At 56.7% G+C, this 12,058-nt stretch overlaps 1 protein-coding gene across 1 annotated transcript in view; it reads right to left on the reverse strand.

Annotated features, from left to right (window-relative positions):
- Positions 1–7,644: 7,644 nt before the first annotated feature.
- The window catches only part of LOC125347113 (kielin cysteine rich BMP regulator), a 29,412-nt gene continuing 24,998 nt past the window's right edge, over positions 7,645–12,058 (reverse strand). The window contains exons 34-42 of the mRNA XM_048340186.1: positions 11,730–11,818; positions 11,360–11,462; positions 11,129–11,271; positions 10,711–10,883; positions 10,520–10,631; positions 10,329–10,430; positions 9,512–9,676; positions 8,169–8,475; positions 7,645–7,998 (exon numbers count right to left, since the gene is read on the reverse strand). Coding sequence (XP_048196143.1) covers positions 7,733–7,998; positions 8,169–8,475; positions 9,512–9,676; positions 10,329–10,430; positions 10,520–10,631; positions 10,711–10,883; positions 11,129–11,271; positions 11,360–11,462; positions 11,730–11,818 — 1,460 coding nt within the window. The 3' untranslated portion in view covers positions 7,645–7,732. The remainder of the gene's footprint in view (positions 7,999–8,168; positions 8,476–9,511; positions 9,677–10,328; positions 10,431–10,519; positions 10,632–10,710; positions 10,884–11,128; positions 11,272–11,359; positions 11,463–11,729; positions 11,819–12,058) is intronic.

The raw sequence follows: 12,058 nt of genomic DNA on the forward strand, positions 1-12,058 counted from the left end.
CCCCAGGGCCGCCCCTCCGCTCCCCGATCACGCTCGGGAGCCTCGCCTCAAGCACCTCCTGCTCCGCAGGGCTGGGATCTCCTCCAGGGAGAGCCGCAAGGACCCCCGGCTTCCGGAGCATCCGGACTTCCGAGCCTGGGGGGGCCTGGCGGGGAGGGGCCCACGTTCCCTTCCTGACGGCCCCCACAGCCGCCCTCTCCCTCTGCCCTTCCGTCTTGACCTGAGTCCGCGGGGTGGTCCTTCCCTGGGGACCCGGGCTCTCCCCTGCCCCACCCTGGGAGGTCTCTCCCCCTGGGGACCGGCAGGTGGCTCTCAGGTGGCCCCGGAGACGGCCCTCCCTCTCGGGATGTACTGTGGCCTCTCCCTGAACCACTTCCCGGGCCTGTGCCATATTGTCTTCTCCGGACTGAGGGCTTTTCATTTCCTGAGCCTGCCGAGTCTCCTTTCTCCAGCACATAGGACTATTTCCTCTGTGGGTTTGAGGAGCCCCATTTTCCCCCTCCTGGGGTGCCGCCCCTCTCTGATCCTGAGGAAATTCCCCACTTTGACTCTGAGGGGTCCCTTCTTTCTGATCGGGAGGAGGAACTATCCTCAACAGTGTCTGCGGTCCAGTCTCCCGGTCCAGGCTAGAGCCCAGCCCCTTAGGGGGCTCTTGGGGTACTGGAAGGCCTTGAGAGGCCTGACTATGGAGCCCTGGGGTTCTCTGGGTGCCCTTTCCTTCCTGTGGGCCCCTGGATGTTGGTCTCCGAGACGCATGGATCAGAGGCTCTGCTTGTCTCCACTCTTCCCTCGGGGACAGGTCCTAGGAAGGAAAAGCACTTTAGGCCCAGGCTGAGGGAGTCCTGGTGCCATGGCCCTCCGGGAACCTGGACATCCCAAGCCGGTCTTCACCGGATTCACATATATGCTGAACCTTCCCCCTCCTTTTTTGTGCCATTCCTGGGACTTGAACCCAGGCCCTTGCACTCTCACTTGGCTTTTTCACTCAAGGCTAGCACTCTACCAGGTGAACCACAACTCCATTTCCAGCTTCTTGCTGGTTAATTGGAGATAGGAGTCTCATTGATTTGTCTGCTTGGGCTGGTTTCAAATTGGAGCCCTCATATCTGAGCCTCCCGAGTGGCTAGGATCACAGGTGTGAGCCACTGGTGCTGTGCTTAAACCCATTTTATGTGGTCCCAAGGGTGCTTCAGCAAGGGTCCTTTCTCCCACCTGGCCACAAGAGACAGCCCTGCCTCCTGCCATCCCCAACCTGAGAGACCCCCTCCCATACTTTCACCTTAAACTGTGAATTTCCTGGCTCCTCATCATTATGGTGGGTGGTGGGGTTCTCTTCTAAGCAATCTGAGGGAGAAAGGCTCATATTGAGAGCTGTCTGGTCAGGTTCTAGAGACACACACACACACCCCATCTGAACTGGACCTAAGGGGCCGAGGAAGTCCCTTGTGCTTGGAGCAGGGTGGAGGCCTGTGACTGTCATGGCAGTCACTTTCTCTCTCCACCTTTATTCCCACAGTCTGCCCTGTGTGCACGCTTGTGTGTGCCTGCTTGTCACACGTGCCTGCCACAACCCACCCTATCCTCATTATCCTCCCTACGGGAACCAGCAGCCCTTCTTCCCAAGACCATCACAAGATGCCTGGCCCTGGGCTTGTTTGCTGGGGTCCCTCTGCATAAGGACACCCCACTTTGTTCTAGCATGCTGGTTTAGGCTCACTCTCTGTGTTCTCTGTTTGGCTATTATTAAGGCAAGTCCTCCTTAGCCCTTTGCTTCTGGTAGCAAAATCAAAGAAAATTCAAGACAGGAAAATGTAAGCCAGAGCCCAGCCTAAAAACTGCAAGTCTTCATAACGAACAAAAGAAATCTAAAAAGGGAGGACGCAATGCCACCGCTTCCCTGCAGATGTGACGGGAGAGGCTCTGAATCCAGAGAACTACTTAAAGGACCCTGATTTCGTAAGCTTTTAAATTGGGTTCTTGCGTAAGAATGGCCCATCTTTCTCCCAAAGCAATACAGACTCCTGTGAATATTCATAAACTAACCGAAAGCGGATGTTTTCTGTGGAAATAGATCTGTCTTTCAGAACTTTTTTGCACATGAGTTTCCTAAGGCTGAGAGAAATGATGGCCAGGAATTAGGAGAACAACTTAACACCCCTACCCTCTGGGGTGGTGATCTGTTGTCTTAGCAGAGAGTTTATTTCCCAGGCAATAGTATAATTGAGGTCAGTTTTTTCCAAGAGATAAAATATTTAAATGCTTGTATAAAAAAAAAAGATTCCCAATTTTAAAAGAAAAGAAGTTAGCACCTTCACATTCATGCATATGTAGTTAAAAGCTAAGTCTTTAGCTGGGGTACCAATAGCTCACAACTGTAATCCTGGCTACTTAGGAAACTGAGATCTGAGGATCAAGGTTCAAATCCAGAAGTGGAACTGTGGCTCAAGTGGTAGAGCACTAGCCTTGACAAAAACAAAACAAAATTCAGAAATAGCACCCGGGCTCTGAATTCAAGCCCCTAGAACTGGCACCCAAAACAAATCAAAAAAGTTCTAGCTTTGCTAAATTTTTAACAAATATGTTGAGAATTGGAGATAGATGACTCTTGGACTTTTTCAGCCCAGGCTGGCTTTGAACAGTGACCTTCAGATATCACCTCTGAAGAAGCTGGATTATAGGCATGAGCACCTAGCCCACCTTCCAATTACCTGTTTAATATCATGCTCTCATTTACCTGTGATCCAAGATGGGACCAAGTCTCTTGTTCTGTGTACATACTCAGTGCACTCATTAGAATGGCCAAGTGGCCCGGGATTGCTACTCCATTCCCTCCCCTACATCTGGGCAGCCAGGAACAGTTACTCCGGGGGCTCCTCCCTGAGCGCCATGTCAGCTTCAGAATCCTACTGGAGACAGTGCTCAAGACAGCTGCTGTCAATCCTGTCATGCCATCCCCAGGTGAGCCCAGCCCCAGAGGAAAGGTGGGAGATGATGGGTGAGTGAATAATGAAAGTCCCCGGATGTGAGATGAGGACATCCCTGCTTCTGACCTGATCTGGCTTCCCCAACTCCAGGAGCTCCTCAATCTCTTTTCCTGGCCCCTTCGTGTTGACATACGTACCCTGTGTGGCTTCCGCAGCTATGCCGGGACCCTCCCACTTTGGGTCTTCATCACTCCCTCCTGCTTCCCCCAAATCTGGAGCTGATGATGGGTCCAAGGCCTGCCCCCTGCAGGAGTTTGGGGCTGCCTCAGACACACCCCAGAGGCCTGCAGGCCTCTGAGGGGAGCAGGAGAGGCAGCTGCCGAAAAGGCTGATGAATGGACCCCTTCTCAGTACTCAACTCTGAGTTTAGGTCCTGGAGCTGGAATTTAAGGGTTGCTCTTCTATGGAAAAACCATGAATGCAACCGGGTGAGGCTCTGGAGGAGTCAGAGCCAAGAGGAGGGGACATTGGGATGGACTGTGGGAAGGAGGCAGGAGGGGTTTGGTTTCTGGCCATTTTGTGTGGCAATACAGATGAAATTGCCCAATTCCCTGAAAGGTAAACTCACTCCTCCAAGAGCTGATGGTTCTGCTTCAAGGAGTCCTCAGCCTGGGGTGGAGGGTGCAGCCGGGAACTCTGGAAAGGGTTGGGGGAGTCCAGCTTCACAGAGCAGCGTGCCCGTGTGGTAGGCAGCCTCTAAGCTAGTCCCCCTTGATCCCTGTTTGCTGATTTGCAGGCCCATGTATGACTCTTTCCCCTTCCTCTCCACAGCAAGGAGCTTAGAAATGAGTCTCTCGGACACACTTGAGCCTTCAGATGAGACTGCAGCCTTGACCCCTGATATTGACTGGAGCCTCCTCCTACAGCTCAGGATTCTCTAGCTCAGAGAGGCTCCTAAAGGTGGCCCAAAGTGACTTAGGCAGCTGGTGCATGAGCCAGGACTCATCCCCAATAACACTCATCCCCAATTATCTGTTCTGGGGCCAGTCAGCACAGCACTGCCACCTAGAGGGAAGGCTGTGCTCTACCTCTGGTGGGAAGGGCCCACTGCAAGGAAGGACTGTCTCAGGGCCACCTGTGTACCAATGCTTCTTTCTTCTGGGACCTGCCAGGTGGCTTCACGCCGCCTTGGCAACCGCATTGAAAGGCTCAAAGTCTCATGACACAGATGATGTGATCAACCAGGGGTTAATGGTGGAATGAAAATGATATTGAGCACATGGTATATGCCAAGCAGACACTGTAAACTCCTTTACTCCCATGAATCCCCTGGTCCTTCCAACCACCTTAGGGACAGGTCTATCACGATCCACATTTTATGTTATAGCTACGGAAATTGAGGCTCACGTTCCCCAGGAAATGACAGAGCAGAGACCAAATGCTGGACTGTCAGTCTCCAAAACACACCCACCTTTTACTTCCCTCACCAGCATGACCACCCCAACATCACACAGTACCCCCCCCGCCCACTCACCAGTGGCTCAGTGTCCCCATTCGTCCTACCACAGAGCTGGCTGTGCTGGCTCCATGAATGCTGGGCCTGGCCCCTCTGACCACCAACCTGTGCCCAGGGCGGCCAGAAGAGGCCCAGCCCCGCCCCAGTCAGCAGTTCCAAGTCCCAGAGGAGCTGCAAGAAGGTGGAGAGCCGGAGCCATGGACTGAGGGGCACCCCTGTCCTTCCATCCTCTGCCACACCCCCCCACCACATACACACACTGGCCAGCCCCAACCTGCTCCTGGGCCCGCTGGCTCCGCTCCATTTCCAGCAGCATGGTAGAAAGCTCCAGTCCTGGGGGACTGCCCTGGCACTTTTGAATCTGGGGGAGGGGGGTGCCAAAGTACAATCAGGTCCCTTGCTTGCCCCCTCCCCAGGGAAGTGCCTGGTCTCACCTGCAAAAGTGCAGCCTGGAGCTGTCCCAGGCCTGCAGGGCGCCGGAAGAGGAGCTGGTACAGGGCCAAAGCCTGCTTGGGGGTACAGGGGAGCCCTGGGCCCCGAGGAGTGGCTGCCTGTGCCATGGAGAAAAGGTGAGGCCAGACTTCCCTTCCCCCTTGGCCACTGCCACTAGAGCCTGAGGAGATGTGGAGAGGAAGCTGAGAGCCAGCCAGGAGCAAGGAGAACAAAGGATCTGATCTCAATAATGCAGGACCCTGACACCCGAGCCGAGCCAGGGCCTGGCTACACCTGAGCTTGAACCTCAGAGACAGTGCTCTTCACCTGGGGAGGGCGGTGTGCAATGTGTGCACGAGTGTGACAGAAGGAGCATGCGCTCCTTTGCAGCCCCCACTCTGTCTTACGTATACAGTACCCAGGCCCATGTGAATGTTGCAACTGTGTTCATTTCTGACAGTACTGGGGTACTCAGTACTGACAGTACTCAGGACCTCCTGATTGCTATGCAAGTGCTCTGCCAGTTGATGGGTTCTCCCATCCCGTTTTGCTTTATTTTCTTGATAGGGTCTCGGGTTTTTGCCTGAGAGCTGGCCTCAGACCACAGCTTTCACACACATGCCTCTTGTATACCTGGGACCCGAACTATAGACCACCAAACCTGGCTTATTGGTTGAGATGAAGTCTCTACACCATGCCGGCCTCACAGTGCAATGCTGATCTCCATCTTCTGCGTAGCTGAATTATAGATCCTTTGCAACTATGTTCTACAAGCATGGTACAGATGTGCCTTATGGGGCAGCGGCAGCAGCTTCCAACAGCTTCTTAGGTGCGGGGTCCCCCATGCTGCAATGTGCGCTCGCTCCTCGCAGCCGCCCCATGAAGTCAGAGTTCCAGGAAGAGATCGTGACTGTCCTCGGGCTCTGACAGGACACTACTGATGCATGGCTGCCTTCATCTCATCTGGGGATGGTCAAGTGTAACACACACTCTGGGAAGGCGAGGCTATTCTCATCAAGAGCTATGTGTGAGCCTGACATTCCCAGCATGGCCCAGGCCTGCCTGCCCAGGCTGTCCACCGTCATCCCATCGCTCCTCCCGGCAAGCTAGGTGCATCTGCTGCTCTCCTCTCGGGACAGAGGAGGAAAGCGCATGTGTGAGCTATAGTAAGGACAGGAATCCAATGCACAAGGTGCTGAGCTACAGTGTAATGCTGAGTGTCCCCCAAAGGCTCATTATGAAAGGCTTGGTCTCCAGGGCCGCTCTATTAGGAGGTGCTATGCACTTGTAGGAAATCTTGTGGTGGTCCATAGATCATAGATCCCCTTGAAAGGGATTGTGGGACACCTTCCCTCACCTGTCCCTTCTTTCCTGGCTCCAACATAAGCTTTCCACTATTGCCATCAGTGCCTCCACCAGAGGTCAAAAGCACCGGAGGCTGCCTGGTGTTGGAATGGGGAACTCCAGAACCAAGAGCCAAAACAAACCTTTCCTCTTTGCAGGTTAACTGCCTCAGGGATTACACTATAGTCATGAAATCTGAGTACGGTGGTCTGGAACCTTTACAGCCTGTGCTGCCACAGCAGCTTTGCCTGCCTGCACTTTTGTTGCCCTGTCACGAGAGGCTATCTTTCAAACAACAATAGTGTTGAATGCTGGTGGCTCATGGCTGTGATCCTAGCTACTCAGGAGACTGAGGTCTGAGGACAGTGGTTTGAAGACAGCCCAGGCAAGAAAGGCAATGAGACTCTTATTTCTAATGTACCACCTAAAATCCGGAAGTGGGGCTGTAGCTCAAAGTGGTAGAATGCTAACCTTGAACAAAAAGCTCAGGGACAGCATCCAGGCTCTGAGGTCAAGCCCCAAAACTGACAATAAAATAAAATAAAATAGCCTCCTGGAACAAGGGCTGAGCTGGCAGGGTGGGTGACCTGCCCCTTAAGTGCTCTCTTGCTCCATTAAACAATAAAGGGTTTGTGTGCATCCTTTCCTAGAGCTCTGAGCTTGCATTCCCTCATTAGGGACCATAGTGACAATGGGGTCCCCCAGATCTTGGTCCTTACAACTCCAAGGTTATACAGCTGGTACTTAGCAAAGTGGGCTTACATTCTGGGATTTTCCCCTTTCAAAACAGCTTCTGTCTTCTACAACATCGTGGCAAGCTGCACACACACACACACACACACACACACACACACACACACACGATGTGTCGTTTGTCCCCTGTGCTCCCGGGTGGGTGTGGCTGTGAATGCAGGCAGGCATGTGTGCACATGATACACACATTTCTGAAGGCGGTGTTTACACAAGCATGCACACATGCACATATGTCTGTGTGTTGTCTCCCCAGGCATGAGGTCCTAGATCACCAGCTCTAACAGTGGCCAAGAAGGCACCCGAGCGCTTAGTACCACCAAGCCCAGGGGAAAGCGGGGGCTGCGTGGGGACTGAGCCCCTTGTGCGCTCCTCCGCCCCTGCAGTGTCCACAGAGCCTGCCACCGGGCACAGGGTGGCCAACAGGACACCCGGGTCCCACGCCAGCACCAGGGCGCCTGGCTGGGGCGGCTGGGGACACAGGCGTAGGATTGAGCAAGGTCCTCAGGCTCCAGGGCCCTTGACTGAGGGCCCGGTGTTTCCAGCAGCCTCCCAGCCCCCCACCCCCCCCACCCCCCTGCAGGCCAGGAGGACACGGGCGCACACAGAAGCGGTGAGGCTCGGGGTTTACTGTGGGTTTCAATGCTGCTGGGGTCTTCATGTCCCCTCCCCCCCCAAGGCTCCCAATGTCCCCACGGGACGCAGGGCTCTGGCTTCACAGCTCTGAGCAGGTGGTGGCTGCTTGCCACGGCCTGATGAGTCCTGGTCAGGGGTCGTCCTGGCCCCGGCTGGCGCTGGGCAGGGTGTGGGGTGGCTGGCCTCCCGTGAACAGGACAGGGGGGCAGGCCTCGGGTGGGATGCAGTGGGCCTCGTGCTCCACCAGGCCCGCGGGACACTGGCAGCTGGGAATGCAGGGCCTCACGCAGTGGGCTGCCAGCTCCCCCAAGGGGACGTGCTGGTTGAAGCAGGTGCGGGGACAGGGTGGTCCACACTCATCGAACACAAAGCCACGGTCCAGGGGGCAGCTCACCGCTGTAGGAAGAGTGGAAGATGGGGCCATGGGGGCCCCCGACACTTCCTCAGTCACTCTGCTCACCCCTGTGCCCTCCCTGCTGTCGCCCTGCTCAGGCCTGAGCCCTCCAGCTGCCCTTGCTCTCTGCACTGTCCCTTCCCCAGCCTGGACTGGGCAGTGCCCCCCTTACCACAGAGTGTAGGGCCCCTCCAGGTCGGCGTCACCCCGGCCTGGCGACAGTGGCTGGCATAGGCTTCCAGAGTGTCACAGAGACAGGCGTCGGTGGAAGAGCCGGGGCCACAGGCACACAGGTCATACACGCAAGCGGCAAAGAACGGCTCTGGCGGCACCACAACATGGCAGCGACTGAACGGGGAGGACTTGAGCAGCCCACACCGGGCATTCGCCTCTCGCCTGGCCCGGTAACCTGCTGTCCGGCACGGATCCAATTCTCGGCCTGCAGAGCAGGGACGACCAGGCCCTGGGCCCTCCGGGACCTAGGTGGGGAGAACAATCCAGAAACGCCACCATTACTGGCAGATGACACGGCATGCCATGTCTCTCAGATACATCTCACCCAGCCATTTGCTTTAACCTCAAGAATCGCTCTGTAAGAGATTCTGAGCTGGGCACCACTGGCTCACGCCTGTAATCCTAGCTCCTTAGGAGGCTGAGATCTGAGGATCATGGTTCAAAGCCAGCCCAGGCAGGAAAGTCTGTAAGACTCTTATCTTCAATTAACCACCAGAAAACAAGTGGCACTGTGGCCAAGTGGTAGAGCACTAGCCTTGAGCTGAAGAGCCCAGGCCCAGTACAGTGCCCAGGCCCAGAGTTCAAGTCCCATGACTGACAGAAAAAAAAAAAGAGAGGTTCAAAAGCCAGGCACCAATGGCTCATGCGAATCCTAGCTCCTCAGGAGGCTCAGACCCGAGAATCACAGCTTGAAATCAGCACAGGCAGAAAAGCCCCTGTAAGACTCTCCTCTCTAGTGAACCACTCCAAAACTGGAAGCGGCTCACTGGCTCAAAGTGGAGAGGGGACGGGGAAGGAGAATAAGCTCTGTCAAAGGGTGGGACTAGGGGAAGGAAGTTGGGGTATTGGGGGGTTTTGGTTTTTCTACGGATGAAAGAGGTTAAGTACAGTCAAAGAGAATCCTCCTTGTATAACTAATGTCGGCTAATAAAAAAGAAAGAAAGATCTTTCAAGACAAATAAAAGAAGCATCATCTACCTTCTCCTTGGCCTCACTTTGTGTTGAGGAAACCAAAGCCCAGAGTAGGTGAGTGCCTTCTCCAAGGTCACACAGCCAGTGAGCAGCAATGCAGGGCTTACGATTCAGCTGCCAGGCGTTGTGCAACGGGCCATCCCACCTCCCCTAGCATCACCACAGTCAAGAAGCCCCCCAAGCCTCCCCGAGACCCTGAAGTCCCTCTTTGGTCTTGCCTTTGCATGGGAGATGGCTGCGCTGGGACTCATGACCAGATCGTGCCAGCTTGCCCAGCCTCCCCCTGCTTCCACACCCCGTGCCACTCACCTGCCAGCTGTTCCCAAACGCAGCCTCAGTGGGCAGGAGCAGCCCATCAGGGCCTGTGAGGTCATCCTGGGCGAAGCCATTGAAGTTCCCACACAGCCCGCAGGTCTGGCTGCGGTAGGAGCCGGGCACACTCACCTCCACCCGAGACTGCCCATCCCACAGCACCTGTACAGAGAGGTCTAAACTGGGGAAGGGGTAGGAACCCCAAGACGCGAGTCCATCATGGCCCCATGTACTGCCATTCTCCATGTTAGAGGAGAGGGGGATGGGTACATGCGGACTCCCAGGGGAAGGGACGCTGCCCAGGTCCAGTCACATGCTTGCGGCCTGGGCCAACTCAGACTGCCCCCCGCCGTGGATGAGACACCCTTCAACTGGGCCACAGGGACAATGAAGCCCAATGTCCTATGGGTACTCGGGCCTCGCGAAGGACAGAGCACAGTGAGAGTGGGGCTCAGGAGTGTGTGCTGGCTTTACTGTGTGGATCTGGAAGTTGTGCCTCTGGCTGGCTCTTCCAGTGGAACCCCTGAGGCCACAAGGCAGATGCTAGCTGACATCTTCTCTGCTCCTACTGACCTTTTCGCCACCTTCCAGCCGGGCACACTGAGGCTCAGGGAAGGTGGCCTATGAGCCCCAATGGACCCCTGGCCCAGCCAAGATTAAAACTCAGCTCAGAACTCCTTCAGCTTCCCCTAGAGGCCTCTGGCCCTGGTTCCTCTCCTGGAATTTCACTGGCACCCTGTCACCGAGCTCCACCCACAAGGTAGCTGGCACCCAGCTTCTCCACTACACACAGACGGGAGGAACCAGGCCACACCTGGAGCCCAGGCTGGGCGTGCAGGATGACAGTGCGCCCTCGAAACTCCACATACAGCAGCGGCTCCAGCAGAAAGGGCAAGGCCACAGGGCGCCCATCTACCTGCACAAGGCGGGGCGGGGGGGGGGAGAGTTGCTGGTGTGGACAGGTGGACAGCACAGGCCCCACTATCCCTCCGGTCCTCTGCTCACTGTGACTGTCCTGCCCTGCTGCAGCCGCACGGCCACGTCTCCCAACAGCACAGTCACTTCCTGGGTCCAGGCCACGCCCCGGTGGCCCCGGTTATCATTGGTGACCTGCACGCTAGGGACAGGAGAGGTCCAGGGGCCAGTGTCAGCGGGGCCAGGTGTGAGAGTCGGGGGGAAGGGAGAGGCGTGCACACCTGAAGTCCCCGCCATGGCAGTCCTGGGCCAGCACGTAGCTGCAGCTGCCTTGGAAGTGGAGCAGGCGGCCATCAAAGGTGCGGTAGTGCGGGTCTCCGAACGCCATGCAGGAAGCAGGCCGAGGCAGGCAGCGGGGACAGCAGCTGCCAGGACTCAGGGCAGGCGCCTCTTCCTGGCCTCAGCCCCAGGCATGGTCAGACACACCACACTCCCCACCAGGCCCCCCCAAGCCGACCCTCCTGGAAGCCTAGGCATAGCCCTACTCTCAAACACGGGCTCCCAGGCTCACCAAGAGAGGGTCAGAGCACCCCCTGGTGGCTGTCATGGCAACTGCATGTCCCCACCTCCTCTCCGGATCTTGCATCTCTTGCACCACACCTGGTGATCCTAGCATGGCAGTTCCCGCATGCCACTCACCTGGCCACAGGAAAGTGGTGGGCAGCGCTGGCTGTGGCAGCTCACAGTGCCATCCACGCAGGAGCAGCTGGTACAGGTGTCCACTGCCCAGTGCTCCCCTGAGGCCACCTGGCGTCCCTGGTGCAGGCACGACTGAGTGGGGGCTGAGGGGACAGGAGACAGGGAGGCTCAGGGCTCCACACACACGCACCAGGCCTCACTCACCCCGCCTCCATCCGCCTGGCCCCGCACCTTGGCATCGCTCGCAGCAGCTGCCAGCCTGATGCACCTTTACCCAGCCATGGGGACAGGAGAGCGCCGGGCACTTCTCCAGGTGACACTCCATGTGGCCCCGCTGAAGACAGACATCATGGCTGTAGAGGTTTCCTGAAGGGCCTGGCTCCTTAATCTCACCTTCCCCGAGGCTTTCTGGATGGGGACTTGAGCGCCCATCTCCTGCCCCTCAAGACATCCACACCAGGGCTGAAATCCAGCCCTCGACTCCTTGCCCAGCACAGGGAGGCCTCTGTCCCTTAAAGACCCCCGATTTGCCGGTGACTGTGGGACCCTCCACCCTTATCCATCTGGAAGATCTTCCATGTTGCCTCCTCCCTCAGATTACGTGGCAGCTGCAGGATCGGCAGGGGTTGTGGGGGTCCCGCCAGCTCTCTCCATCTGTCAGTCTCTGGCCACTGGCCTCCACCACACATTCTAGAGAGAAGGAGTGGGCTGGGCAGGCAGTGCCCCTCCCGCTGGGTCCTCCCTCCCAGCTCCCTCTCAGCTTCCTAGTGGGGAAGGCCTAGGCCCTGCCACCAGCTCCCGGGTGGCTCTGTTGCTTCCGCCCGTTTCTCCAGAAAGCCTAACAGCATTCGGTCTGTGCCCACACCTGGGATGGCTCTCAACCCCAAGAGGAAGACGGTGGCTCAAGGAGGGCCCTCAAGCCAAGCGTGA

This window comes from Perognathus longimembris, chromosome 2 (assembly GCF_023159225.1).
Source record: "Perognathus longimembris pacificus isolate PPM17 chromosome 2, ASM2315922v1, whole genome shotgun sequence".
In the NCBI taxonomy this organism is placed as follows: Eukaryota; Metazoa; Chordata; class Mammalia; order Rodentia; family Heteromyidae; genus Perognathus; species Perognathus longimembris.